This window comes from Oncorhynchus tshawytscha, linkage group LG07 (assembly GCF_018296145.1).
Source record: "Oncorhynchus tshawytscha isolate Ot180627B linkage group LG07, Otsh_v2.0, whole genome shotgun sequence".
Lineage (NCBI taxonomy): Eukaryota > Metazoa > Chordata > Actinopteri > Salmoniformes > Salmonidae > Oncorhynchus > Oncorhynchus tshawytscha.
Genome location: NC_056435.1, coordinates 49,275,974 through 49,290,762, shown reverse-complemented (window position 1 = coordinate 49,290,762; position 14,789 = coordinate 49,275,974). Strand labels below are relative to the sequence as shown.

Below are 14,789 nucleotides of genomic sequence, written 5' to 3'. Positions count from 1 at the left end.
AATAGCTACTGTAAATTGGACAATGCTTTTTGTAGTTAGATTAACAAGAATTTAAGCTTTCTGTCCATATCAGATATGTCTATGTCCTGGGAAATGTTCTTGTTGCTTACAACCTCATGCTAATCATATTAGCCTACGTTAGCACATCCGTCCCGTGGGGGACACTGATCCTGTAGAGGTTTTAACCTTTATTAATGTAGAAACCCTGTCTGTCTTTTTCTATCCCACAGCGGAGCCCTTGGTGCAGGTGGACGGCAAGCCCAGCTGCTGCTTCTTTAAGTTCAGCCCCAAACTCATGTTCACCAAGGTGCTGAAGGCTCAGCTGTGGGTGTACCTTCGGCCGCTGCAGCAGACTTCCACCGTCTACCTGCAGATCCTCAGGCTGAAGCCTGTCACGGAGCAGGGCAGCCGCCACATCCGCATCCGCTCATTGAAGATCGAGCTCAATTCACGTGTGGGCCACTGGCAGAGTATCGACTTCAAGCACGTGCTGCAGAACTGGTTCAAGCAGCCGCACACCAACTGGGGAATCGACATCAATGCCTTCGACGAGAGCGGCAACGACCTGGCAGTGACCTCGCTGAGACCAGGGGAGGAAGGGCTGGTAAGGACCCTCAGACCTGTCGCAGCCTTACACACTGACACTTTGTCAACTAATCTGTCCTCGATTCCTGGCATCCTCTCTCCACACCTCCTATTCAAAATGCATTGGAGAAGTAGGTCCAAAGGGACTGACCTTGGACCTACTCTTCCAATACGGTTGAGAATTATGCAGGGAGATAGGATGCAAGGAATTGAGGAAAGACCACTTGTGATACAGTTGAAGTTTACATACACCTTAGCCAAATACATTTAAACTCAGTTTTTCACAATTCCTGACATTTCATCATAGTAAAGATTCCCTGTCTTAGGTCAGTTAGGATCACCACTTTATTTTTAGAATGTGAAATGTCAGAATAATAGTAGAGAATTTTTTATTTCATTATCACATTCCCAGTGGGTCAGAAGTTTACATACACATAATTATTATTTGGTAGCATTGCCTATGAATTGTTTAACTTGGGTCAAATGTTTTGGGTAGCCTTCCACAAGCTTCCTACAATAAGTTGGGTGAATTTTGGCCCATTCCTCCTGACAGAGCTGGTGTAACTGAGTCAGGTTTGTAGGCCTCCTTGCTCGCACACGCTTTTTCAGTTCTGCCCACAAATTTTCTATGGGATTGATGTCAGGGCTTTGTGATGGCCACTCCAATACCTTGACCCTGTTGTCGTTAAGCCATATTGCCACAACTTTGGAAGTAGGCTTGGGGTCATTGTCCATTTGGAAGACCCATTTGCGACCAAGCTTTAATTTTCTGACTGATGTCTTGAGATGTTGCTTCAATATATCCACATAATTTTCCTTTCCTCATGATGCCATCTATTTTGTGAAGTGCACCAGTCCCTCCTGCAGCAAAGCCCCCCTACAACATGATGCTGCCACTCCCGTGCTTCACGGTTGGGAAAGTGTTATCCGGCTTGCAAGCCTCCCCCTTTTTCCTCCAAACATAACAATGGTCATTATGGCCAAACAGTTCTCTTTGTGTTTCATCAGACCAGAGGACATTTCTCCAAAAAGTACAATCTTTGTCCCCATGTGCAGTTGCAAACCGTAGTCTGGCTTTTTTATGGTGGTTTTGGAGCAGTGGCTTCTTCCTTGCTGAGCGGTATGTCAATTATAGAACTCGTTTTACTGTGGATCTAGATACATTTGTACCTGTTTCCTCCAGCATCTTCACAGGGTCCTTTACTGTTGTTCGGGGATTGATTTGCACTTTTCCCACCAAAGTATGTTTATCTCTAGGAGACAGAACGCGTCTCCTTCCTGAGTGGTATGACGGCCGCGTGGTCCCATGGTGTTTATAGTTCCGTACTATTGTTTGTACAGATGAACGTGGTACCTTCAGGCGTTTGGAAATTGCTCCTATGGATGAACCAGACTTGTGGAGGTCTACAATGTTTTTTTCTGAAGTCTTGGCTGATTTCTTTTGATTTTCCCATGATGTCAAGCAAAGAGGCACTGAGTTTGAAGGTAGGCCTTGAAATACATCCACAGGTACACCTCCAATTAGCCTATCAGAAGCTTCTAAAGCCATGACAACATTTTCTGGAATTTTCCAAGCTGTTCAAAGGCACAGTCAACTTAGTGTATGTCAACTTCTGACCCACTGGAATTGTGATACAGTGAAATAATCTGCCTGTAAACAATTGTTGGAAATATTACTTTATGTCCTAACCGATTTGCCAAAACTATGGTTTGTTAACAAGAAATTTGTGGAGTGGTTGAAAAAACGAGTTTTAATGACTCCAACCTAAGTGTATTTAAACTTCCGACTTCAACTGTAGTTATTGACGTTTGTGTTTATTAGGGATCCCCATTAGCTGATACTCTTGCTGGGATCCAAAAACATTAAGGCACTTACATCACACATAAAACAAAAGATAACAGTACATCATATAACATTATTACACCACTACATAAAGTGTATAATACCACCATACAATATTTCAATGTACGTGTGTGCTAGCTTATGTATGCGTGTGTTTGTACCTGTGTGTGTGTGTGTGTGTGTGTGTGTGTGTGTGTGTCATTTTTATTTGTTTTTACCTGATGTGGAATAGAGTTCCATGTAGTCATGGCTCTATGTAGTACTGTGCACCTCCCATAGTCTGTTCTGGACTTGGGGATTGTGAAGAATCATGTCTGGCATGTCTTGTGGGGTACACATAGGTGTCTGAGCTGTGTGCTATTAGTTTAAACAGAAAGCTCTGTGCATTCAGCTTGTCAACACTTCTTACAAAACAAGTAGAGATGAAATCAATCTCTCCACTTTGAGCCATGAGAGATTGACATGCAAGTCTTAATGTTAGCTCCCTGTTTACATTTAAGGGCCAGCCGTGCTACCCTATTCTGTGCCAAGTGTAAGCCAATTCACCATCCCTCTGTGGTGAACAAACATTTTAGCTACTGTTGTATTAACATGTTTTGACCATGACAGTTTACAATCCAGGGTTACTCCAAGCAGTTTAGTCACCTCAACTTGCTAAATTTCCACATTATTCATTACAAGATTTAGTTGAGGTTTAGGGAAATATTTTGTCCCAAATACTTAAAATTCCTCAAAGCGAGTGGCATGTCATTAAAGATTGAAAAAAGGGGCCTAAACAGCTGCCCTGGGAAATTCCTGATTCGACCTGGATTTTGTTGGAGAGGCTTCCGTTAAATAACACCCCCTGTGTTCTGTTAGACAGGTAACTCTTTATCCACAATATAGTGGATGGGTGTAAAGCCATAACATACGTTTTTCCAGCAGCAGACTGATGTCAAAAGCCGCCCTGAAGTCTAAATCTTTTCATCAATTTGTCTCAGCCAATCAGTGTAAGTGTTGTGCTTGTTGAATGTCCTTCCCAAAAGTTTACTACGGGTTGGTAACTGGTTGATTGGATGGCTATTTAAGCCAGTAAAGGGGCTTTACTATTCTTAGGTAGCATAATTACTTTTGCTTCCCTCCAAGCCTGAGGGCACACTTTCTAGTAGGCTTAAATTGAAGATATGACAAGTATGAGTTGCAATATCGTCTGCTATTATGCGCAGTAATATTCCATCCAAGTTGTCAGACCCCGGTGGCTTGTCATTGTTGATAGACAATTTCTTCACCTCTTCCACACAGAATTCAAAATTACGATGCTTGTGTTTCATAATATGGTCAGTTATACTTGGATGTATAGTGTGTGCGTTTGTTGCTGGCATGTCATGCCTAAGTTTGCAAATATTTGTTTATTACTTTTACCCCTTTTCTCAATTTCGTGGTATCCAATTGATAGTTAGTCTCTCATCGCTGCAACTCCCCTTAGGGACTTGGGAGAGGTGAAGGTCGAGAGCCATGCATCCTCCGAAACACGACCCTGCGATGCCACGCTACTTTTGACATAAGCTGACACGGAAGCCAGCCACACCAATGTGTCGGAGGATACACTATCCAACTGACGACAGAGTTTAGCTTGCAGGTGCCTGGCCCGCCACAAGGAGTTGCTAGAGTACGATGAGACATGGAAATCCCGGTCGGCCAAACCCTCCCCTAACCCGGACGATGCTGGGCCAATTGTGCACCACTTCATGGGTCTCCTGGAACCAGAGGCTGTAGTGACACCGCAGCACTGATGCGCTGCCCCACTCAGGAGTGGAAGTTTGCTAATCTTGCCAATATTTTTTTTTAAAGTAGTTGGCAATATCAGTGGGTTGTGTGATGGATGAGCCATCTAATTCAATGAATGATGCAGCTGAGTTTGCCCAAAATGTAATTGAAGGTGCTCCAAAGCTTTATACTATCATTTTCTTCATAGTATAATTTTTTTTAGTCAGTTTAGTCACACGATTTCTCAATTTGCAGTGTTTTCCCAATCGGTTGTGCAGCCAGACTTATTTGCCATTCCTTTTGCCTCTTCCCTTTCAACCATACAATTTCTCAATTCCTCATAAATCCAAGGGGATTTAACGGTTTGCAGTAATTTTCTTAAATGGGTGCATGCATATTAGTAACTGGAATAAGCAATTTCATAAGTGTCAAGTGCAGCATCTGGTTGCACCTCATGACATCACAGAGCAGAAAATATTATTTACATTAACATAGGAATCACTACAAAATGTATTGAATTCTCTCTTATACACTATATTTATCAGGTATGAAGGGAAGACCCAGATCAACAATAGTTTAATGTTCCAAACAGGGGCATGCAATAGACAGGTCAAGGCAGGCAGGGGTCAGAAAACCAGAGGTGGGACAGCAGGCAGGCTTAGGGTAAGGCAGAGATCGGTAATCCAGAGGGGGGCAGAGGTACCTGTCGGCAGGCAGGCAGTGGTCAGGCAGGCAGAGTGGTCGGCAGGCAGGCAGGCAGGCAGGCAGGCAGAGTGGTCAGGCAGGCAGGCAGAGTGGTCAGGCAGGCAGGCAGGCAGGCAGGCAGTGGTCAGGCAGGCAGGCAGGCAGAGGCAGGTCAGGCAGGCAGGCAGGCAGAGTGGTCAGGCAGGCAGGCAGGCAGAGTGGTCAGGCAGGCAGGCAGGCAGGCAGGCAGAGTGGTCAGGCAGGCAGGCAGGCAGAGTGGCAGGCAGGCAGGCAGGCAGGCAGAGTGGTCAGGCAGGCAGGCAGAGTGGTCAGGCAGGCAGGCAGAGTGGTCAGGCAGGCAGGCAGAGTGGTCAGGCAGGCAGGCAGGCAGGCAGGCAGGCAGAGTAGTCAGGCAGGCAGGCTCGGGCCAAAACCGGGAGGGCAAGAGAAGAGACTGGGGAAAAAAGCAGGCGCTGAAACACAAACTGCTGGTTGACTTGAACAAACAAGACAAATTGGCACAGACAGACAGAAAACACAGGTATAAACACACAGGGGATAATGGGGAAGATGGGTGACACCTGGAGGGGGGTGGAGACAATCACAAAGACTGGTGAAACAGATCAGGATCTGACAATATTAGGCTCAGCCTTTGGAACTTTGATATGGCTACTATATTGTGATTGCTACAGCCGATGGCTTTGGATACATTTCTGTTAGACACATGTCTGTGGAACTTGTTCAGTTTGTCTCAGTTGTTGAATCGTATGTTCATACAAATATTTACACATGTTAAGTTTGCTGAAAATAAAAGCAGTTGACAGTGAGAGGACGTTTCTTTTTTTGCTGAGTTTAGAAAAGTGCCTTTCTAAATCATGTCCCAATCAATTGAATTTACCACAGGTGGACTCCAAGTTGTATAAACATCTCAAGGATAATCAATGGAAACAGGATGCACCTGAGATCAATTTCGAGTCTTACAGCAAAGGGTCTGAATACTTGTGTAAATAAGGTATTATTTATTTTTTATTTGTAATAAATTAACATTTCTAAACCTGTTTTCACTTTGTCATTATGGGGTATTGTGTGTAGGTTGCTCAGGATTTTTATTTATTGAATCTATTTTAGAATAAGGCTGTAATGTAACAAAGTGGAAAAAGTCAAGGGGTCTGAATACTTTCCGAATGCACAGAACAAAAATATAAACGCAACAATTTCATTGATTTTACTGAGTTATAGTTCATATGAGGAAATCAGTCAATTTAAATTAATTCATTAGCCACTAATCTATGGATTTCACATGACTGGGAATACAGATACGTATCTGTTGGTCACAGAAACCTTGAAATGGGGCTCACAATGGGCCTCAGGATCTCGTCACGGTACTTTTGTGTGTTCAAATTGCCATCGACAAAATGCAATTGAGTTGGTTGTCCGTAGCTTATGCCTGCTCATACCATAACCCCACCTCTGTTCACAACGTTGACATCAGCAACCCGCTCGCCCACATGACGCCATACACATGGTCTGCAGTTGTGACGCTGGTTGGACGTACTGCCAAATTCTCTAAAACAACGTTGGAGGCGGCTTATGGTAGAGAAATTAACATTAAATTCTCTGGCAACAGCTCTGGTGGACATTCCTGCAGTCAGCATGCCAATTGCATGCTCCTTCAAAACTTATCTGTGGAATTGTGTTGTGTGACAAAACTGCACATTTTAGTGTCCACAGCACAAGCTGCACCTTTTTATTTATTTAACTAGGCAAGTCAGTTAAGAACAAATTCTTATTTTCAATGACGGCCTAGTAACAGTGGGTTAACTGCCTGTTCAGGGGCAGAACGACAGATTTGTACCTTGTCAGCTCGGGGATTTAAACTTGCAACCTTCCGGTTACTTGCCCAACGCTCTAACCACTAGGCTACCCTGCTGCACCTGTGTAACGATCATGCTGTTTAGTCATCTTCTTGTTATGCCACACCTGTCAAGGGTGACATGGATTATCTTGGCAAAGGAGAACTGCTCACTAACAGGGATGTAAACAAATTTGTGCACAAAAATTGAGAAATACACGTTTATTTCAGCTCATGAAACATGGGACCAACACTTTACATGTTGTGTTTTATATATTTTTTTCAATGTATATATTCTGGACATTGCTCATTCTTTAATTTTGCTTCACCTGCGATTCCATGTTAAAAATATGCTTACACGACCAATACAATTTTATTTGATAGCCAATCTCAAACCCAAATTACTGCATACAGTATGTAAACTTTATGCTAGTAATACAAACACATGAACTGTCTGTTACAGGCTTTGGTTTATCCATTTATTTTTTTAGAGGTTGGACATTAGCACGTGGGGCGCACAGATTGGTGTCACCTTGTTAGTCAGTATGCGTTACACCTGTGCTGGTTTGTCCATATCATTAGTCGGAAGCTGTTTCACTTGCGCTGTCCCAGGTGATATGTAAGGCCCAGTGCTCCAGTTGGCTTGAGAGATGTGGAGGGTTAACACAATTAGTTGGAGCTCCCTATTTGATTTCTAGAAAAACAATCCTTTATCTGATCTTCCCTGTGTTCGTTTTGCTTCCTGACTAAGTTGTGTAGGTTTTTATTTTGTTTGCCTCTTCTTTGTGGGCACTCATGGTGCATGTCTTAGATCCCAGTTGTTGTTGCTAGTCAACTTTTGTGGACACCCCCATGAGTGTCTTTCTGAACCCCTCCTAAAACCCCACCTGTTTTGTTTTGGTTGTTAGTGACTCTGTTAGCTCCCCTTTCAGTTTGAGTGACAATTTTTGATTTCCTTGCTGGGGAAAGTAACAAAATGTGGGCTCGTCCAGGATATTGTTTCCCATGAGTATGGTAGTCTCTCTAATCACCTACTCTGAAGCTCTGCTGTGTCCAGATATTTAAGTGTCACTGAGGGGTAACCCTGAAGGGTTAAGATTGGTGGAATAATTTTGAAAGTTGCATAAACACACAAGATTATAAAAAAATAGCCATGGACTTTAAGTTGGAAGTGTTTGTGGAAAACTCTACATGGGAGATGCTAGATAAATGTTCGAAGGCGAATCAGCTCGTCATTGCAAAGCATTATGACATAAAAGTTGCACATTCTGCTTTGGTGGAGGAGGAAATCTGTCCGGAGAGGGGGGATGATGAAATATGTCCTAAAGATGGTAGAGTACACCCCATAGATGTGCACCTGCGAGAGGTAGAACTAAAAGCAAAATGGGGGCTTGAGAGCTTGAGCATAAGGAAAATGAAAGCGACTGTGAAGAGATTGGAGCAACAGAAATATGAGTTTCAGCACAAGGAAAGGGAACAGGAATGTGAGCATGACTTTCGACTAAGAGATAGATCTGGAAGCATTTAGAATCCAGGCAGGCCAGAGTTTGATCTTGGTCGGAACAGCCGACTTGTACCGCCTTTCAATGAAAAGGAGGTGGACGTATATTTTACTCTGAGCGGATTGCCACTTCCCTAAAATGTCCGCGAGACATTTAGTCACTGCTCCTCCAACGTGTTCTTGTTGGAAAAGAAAGTGTACGCCACTTTCCCTTGACCAAGTTCAGATTTTGATACTGTTAAAACCTTGATGATTTAAAGACACTCATACTTCTCGAGCAGTTCAAGAATTGCCTTCACGAAAGGGTTGCTACCTACATTTGAGCACAAGGATCTCGCTCTTGAGAAAGCTGCAGTCCTTGCAGATGAGTTGTGTTGGCACATAAAACTACCTTGACAAACAAAGCACCCAGTAGTTATACCTACGCAAAATCCAGAGGAGTCACCTACCGCAAGGTATCAATCCTTTTTTACAGTGCACAATGATCGGCAGAAAACAACTGGTTTTTCGTATATCCGCCAGTTTGTCATTATTTCCGTGAGAAAGGACACATTGTCCTAAATGAGTGAGAAAAATACATTTTTTTTTGTATTTATTATGGATCTCCATTAGCTGCTGCCAAGGGGCTTTACTATTCTTAGGTAGCAGAATGACTTTTGCTTCCTTCCAGGCCTGAGGGCACACACTTTCTAGTAGACTTAAATTGAAGATATGGAAAGTAGGAGTTGCAATATCGTCCGCTATTATCCTCAGTAATTTTCCATCCAAGTTGTCAGACCCCGGTGACTTGCTGACTCCAACGGAACCAGAAATAAGATCAGATTCGAGTTCCACATTATACAAAGGACCTTCCATGCAACCAATCTCCACACCTTGTCCTAACACACTGTAACCAGTTGCTGAAGTATCAGACAAAGACAAAACACCCTCCAAAATGAAGGACTGCCCCACTCCAACCCATTAAGTCTCTGGTTGGGACTGGTGTATCTCCTTAACAAGATTTTGGATCAGATGTGAAACCCTTTGTTTCAGATGTGTTCCTGTCTCTGTCGAGTGGCAATGCTGTTAAGCAGCCAGTGAAGATACTGTGACAGCCCAGTCCTTCATTTTGGAGGGTGTTTTGCCTTTGTCTGATACTTCAGCAACTGGTTACAGTGTGTTAGGACAAGGCGTGGAGATTGGTTGCATGGAAGGTCCTTTGTATAATGTGGAACTCAAGTCTGATCTTATTTCTGGTTCCGTTGGAGTGAGGTCTAGCCTACCGGTGAAGGGGTCTCATTCATTTTGAGAAATAATTTGGCTGGAGGGAAGGTCGTGCCAAAGCCTACACAGAGTAGAGGAACCTAATGGGTTATCAGGAAAGTACCCTAGCATGTTCCCAGCGTGTGCCGTTACACTCATCATGTCTAAGAAAGTTGTTGGGAGCAAGTTTAGTATTGAGGAGGTTGTCAACGATCCCACCATGGTTGATCTCTCTGAGTCATTTATGTGTGATCCCGATTTCGGTAAATCTACTGAGTTGACCTCTCCTTTGAAAACCCCAAAGGTGAGTGAGTTTGTACAGTTGACACTTGCGTCTAGGAAGCAGCTGATTGCTGAACAGAGAAACGCAGTTTCCCTCTCCTCTCTTTTTGCTGAGATGCATCAAGAGGAGGAGTTTGATTAAATTTGTGGGGGTTACTTTGACAGAGATGGTGTTCTAATGAGGAAATGGTGTTCTCGCACCACTTCTGGGCAAGACGATTGGCCCAGTGTACCTCAAATTGTTGTTCCAGTTATGCTGAGATACTGAGGTTGGCTCACAATGGTAGTATGGCAGGTCATCTTGGGGTCAAAAAGATGTATAACCGTATCTTGCGTAACTTCTTCTGGCCTGGTCTAAAACATGATGTTGTGTCTTACTGTAAGTCCTGTCACGTTTACCAGCGGATGTGTAAACTGAACCAAACTGCACTGGTTGCACCTTTGCAGCCTATTCCTGCTTTTGACAATCCTTTCCGCAGGGTTCTGGTGGTCTGCGTTGGTCCTTCGCCCAAAGCCAAGAGTGGTAACCAGTTTCTCTTAACCATCATGTGTGCTGCCAATCATTTTCCTGAGGCCAATCCACTGAGAAAAATCACGAGGGGAAGGTTACTATGGATATTGCAGGAGTTTCCCCTTGAAATCAGACATGTCTGTGGTAAGGACAACTTCATTGCTGATTGTCTTTCGAGGGTGGGCAGTCATTACGTTTTGTATTCAGCCAGTGTGTAGCCCTGGCTCATAATTTATTTTGACTGCACGCTTTGCCATTTTGGTTGGGCTTGCTCCAAGGGGATGAGAGTTATAAAAATGTATGTGATTTTACCTATGTTTCTCAACTTTAGAGTTTTAGGCAGTAAGATTGTAAAAATAAAATGTATATATAAAATAAGTGGCTGTTTTGTCTTGTATTTAAATTGTCCAACAAAAAATAACAGGCTTTCGTTTTTTCATTTATATTTCGAGGTTGGACATTAGCACGTGGGTATCACCTTGTTATTCGGAACCTTGTTATTCGGAAGCTGTTTCACCTGTGCTGTCCCAGGTGATATTTAAGAGTGGCTGGCCCAGGGCTCCAGTTGGCTTGAGAGATGCGGAGGGTTAACGCTTTTAGTTGGCTCTCCCTTAGTTGATTTCTAGATAAATAATCCTTTATCTGATCTTCCCTGTTTTGTTTTGCTCCACCTTTTGGTTTGCTTCCTGTCTTTACATTTGGTGTGGGTTTTTATTTAGTTTGCATCTTCTTGGGCAAAGGGGGAACTAACAAAGAGTCACTGACAACAACCAAAATGAAATAGGTGGGGTTTTAGAAAGGTTTCTGAAAGACACTCATGGTGGGTGTCGTAGATCCCAGTTGTTGTTGCTAGTCAACTTTCAGTGGACACCCCCGAGTGTCAATCAGAAACCTTTCTAAAACCCGACCTATTTCATTTTGGTTGTTGTCAGTGACTCTTTGTTAGTTCCCCCTTCAGTTTGAGCGACAATTTTTGGTTTCCTTGCTGTGGAACGTAACACTGTCATGAATGCATATGAAGTGTCATGTGTATGACAGCACTATATAGGCCACATGATTGTTCCCATTAAGCATTACGAAATGGTATCCCACTGGTCATTTCATTTGGGTCAGTTCTTCACAGCACGGCCCAGGGGTTGACTCTGGCCTGTCGGCCAATGAATCCTTGCACAGCAGCAAGCTCTGTTTTCCTTCAGGAAAAGAAAGAAAAGATCAGAGATACAGAGGCCCGTGTACAAAAATAAAACAAAACACAAATCTAAGAACAAGGTTAACCCCCCGATCCTTTGCCCCCTAAAGAAAGCCCTAAGCTGACGTGGGTTGACCCTTCTGGCCTCTAAGCTTATTTCTTCTGTTGAAAGCGTCACAAAAAACTGTGCTCAAGTCCAGCTGGGTTTTCTGTGGAGAGATGAGGATTTTGTAAAATAAACATGCTTGTCACGTATACTCCCTCTCCAACTCTCGAGGTCATCAGGCTGCTCATTATTACGCCCGCGAGTCACCATCATTACGCGCCTCAGCACCTCATCAGACTCACCTGGACTCAATCACCTGCCTGATTACCTTCCTTATATATGTCACTCCCTTTGGTTCTTTCCCAAGGTGTTATTGTTTCTGGTCCGTTGTTTCATGTCTGTACGCTACTCGTGTTTCTTGTTTTATTTATTATTAAAGTCACTCCCTGAACTTGCTTCCCGGCTCCCAGCGTACACATTACAGAATAACGCCTCACCAAAGGGGAGCATCAGGGAGTTTTTTTTCTGTGACTGTAGGTGATGTTGGGTCCGGGTGCCGCAACCAGGGATGCCTCAGCTGGCTTCCATGCCTCAGCTAGTTCATCAGATTTACAAGCCTCGGTTGCCCTGTCAAGTGTCTGTTGCCGTGTTTACTGAGGATGCCTCAGCTAGCTGGTCAGGCTCCCATGCCTTGGCTGGCGCGACAGGCATCCCAAGACTCGGTTGGCTCGCCAGGTCCCCGGGATCAACTCTCTGGTTGGTGTCCTGCAGCTGGAGCCATGCGTCAGGGAGGGGGTACTGTCACATATACTCCCCCTCCCGATGCTCAAGGTCATCAGGCTGCTCATTATTACGCACACCTGTCACCATCGTTATGTGCATCAGCGCCTCATCAGACTCACCTGGACTCAATCACCTGGCTGAATGGAGGAAGATGATCATCCACGGCAAGATCCCTGGTATGGTGGTAGACAGGTGTGGCTGCTCTTAGGCCCAAAGGAAGTCCATGCATTCTCATGCACACCCAACTCTGCATTATTTCCACCCAGAACCCTGACTGAGACCTCCTCTGGCAGCAGACTCTCACTCCCCTCTCCCCAGACTCTCACTCCCCTCTCCCCAGACTCTCCTCCCCTCTCACTCCCCTCTCCCCAGACTCTCACTCCCCTCTCCCCAGACTCTCACTCCTCTCTCCCCAGACTCTCACTCCTCTCTCCCCAGACTCTCACTCCTCTCTCCCCAGACTCTCACTCCTCTCTCCCCAGACTCTCACTCCTCTCTCCCCAGACTCACTCTCTCCCCAGACTCACTCTCTCCCCAGACTCACTCCCCTCCCCTCTCTCCCCAGACTCACTCCCCTCCCTCTCTCCCCAGACTCACTCCCCTCCCTCTCTCCCCAAACTCTCACTCCCTTCCCCTCCCTCTCTCCCCAAACTCTCACTCCCCTCCCCTCTCTCCCCAAACTCTCACTCCCCTCCCCTCTCTCCAGACTCTCACTCCCCTCCCCTCTCACTCTGCAACAAAACATCCCACTGGACCTCCATTCTTAGTTATTCATTTTAGTCAAACATGTAAAACGGTAATATGAAATGAAGATAGGAGTGAGGCTGAGTGGTAGAAATATATGTGTGTGTGTGTGTATATAGATGATTATGAAGGGGGTGTATCTGTGGAGTAGCTTAAGAAATTGATGGTAAACCTTCCCTACATATGTCACTCCCTTTTGGTTCTTTCCCTAGGATTTATTGTTTCTGTTCTGTTTCATGTCTGTACGCGTGTTTCTAGTTTTGTTCCTTGTTTTATTTATTATTAAAGTCACTCCCTGAACTTGCTTCCCAGCTCCCAGCATACACGTTACAATGCTGGAGTAAAATATTCACTGCTCTTGCAGTGCATAAGGGTCAAGGTTATGGTAACTTGCGGATCACCTCAGAGGTCATAGATCAAGCTAACCATATAGAATGTTGGCATTTCCATTGATGTTAAAAGGTCAGCTTTGCATCAACCGATACTACTCACATCTTCCTCTCAGTACTCTGTCTTTGAAACCAAAGTTAGTAAGGGGTATTTAGAGTGCATCTTTTTTTTCCCCAGTGATGTTAATTGGTCCCAGTATCCCAAGATTTTTTTTAGAAGCGCTACTCGCCTCACTGTTTTGATTTCTCTTTTAATCACCTCCATTCTCCTCCTGTTCCCCCCTCTCCCCCCTCCCCTGACTCCAGCAGCCGTTCCTGGAGGTTAAGGTTCTCGAGACGACCAAACGTTCCCGACGTAACCTGGGACTGGACTGTGACGAGCACTCCACCGAGTCCCGCTGCTGCCGCTACCCGCTGACGGTGGACTTTGAGGCCTTCGGCTGGGACTGGATCATTGCTCCTAAGCGCTATAAGGCCAACTACTGCTCGGGCCAGTGTGAATACATGTTCATGCAGAAGTACCCACACACCCACCTGGTACAACACGCCAACCCCAGAGGCTCAGCAGGGCCCTGCTGCACCCCCACCAAGATGTCACCCATCAACATGCTCTATTTCAATGACAAGCAGCAGATCATCCACGGCAAGATCCCTGGTATGGTGGTAGACAGGTGTGGCTGCTCTTAGGCCCAACGGAAGTCATGCATACTCATGTACACCCAACTCTGCATTATTTTCACCCAGAACCCTGACTGAGACCTCCTCTGGCAGCAGACTCTCATTCCACTCCCCTCTTACTCCCCTCCCCTCTCCTCTCACTCCTCTCCCCTCTTCCCAGACTCTCACTCCACTCCCCTCCCCTCTCTCCCCTCTCCCCAGACTCTCACTCCACTCCCCTCTCACTCACTCCCCTCTCTCCAGACTCTCCTCCACTCCCCTCTCTCCAGACTGTCACTCCTCCCCTCCCCTCTCACTCACTCCACTCCCCTCTCTCCCCCAGACTCTCACTCCACTCCCCTCTCTCCCCAGACTCTCTCCACTCCCCTCTCTCCAGACTCTCACCTCCCCTCCCCAGACTCTCTCCCCTCTCTCCAGACTCTCACTCCACTCCCCCAGACCCTCCAGACTCTCACTCCACTCCCCTCTCCCCAGACTCTCACTCCACTCCCCTCTCTCCCCTCTCCCCAGACTCTCTCCACTCCAGACTCCCCCACTCTCTCCAGACTCTCCACTCCCCTCAGACTCTCTCCCTCCCCTCTCTCCCCTCCACTCCCCAGACTCTCCACTCCCCTCTCCCACTCCCCTCTCTCTCACCCACTCCCTCCCAGACTCTCCCCAGACTCTCACTCCACTCCCCCTCTCTCCCCTCTCTCCAGACTCTCCTCTCACTCC

At 45.5% G+C, this 14,789-nt stretch overlaps 1 protein-coding gene across 2 annotated transcripts in view; it reads left to right on the top strand.

The window, feature by feature from the left end:
- LOC112235311 (growth/differentiation factor 11-like) overlaps positions 1 to 14,230 on the top strand; it is a 33,932-nt gene extending 19,702 nt beyond the window's left edge. Inside the window, exons 2-3 of one of the 2 annotated variants that reach the window (XM_024403735.2) lie at positions 231 to 604; positions 13,707 to 14,230. In XM_024403735.2, the coding sequence (XP_024259503.1) occupies positions 231 to 604; positions 13,707 to 14,084 (752 nt within the window). In that variant the 3' untranslated portion in view covers positions 14,085 to 14,230. Of the gene's footprint in view, positions 1 to 230; positions 605 to 13,703 lie in introns of both variants that reach the window. The other variant, XM_024403734.2, reaches the window with a different exon arrangement.
- The last annotated feature ends 559 nt before the right edge of the window (positions 14,231 to 14,789 follow it).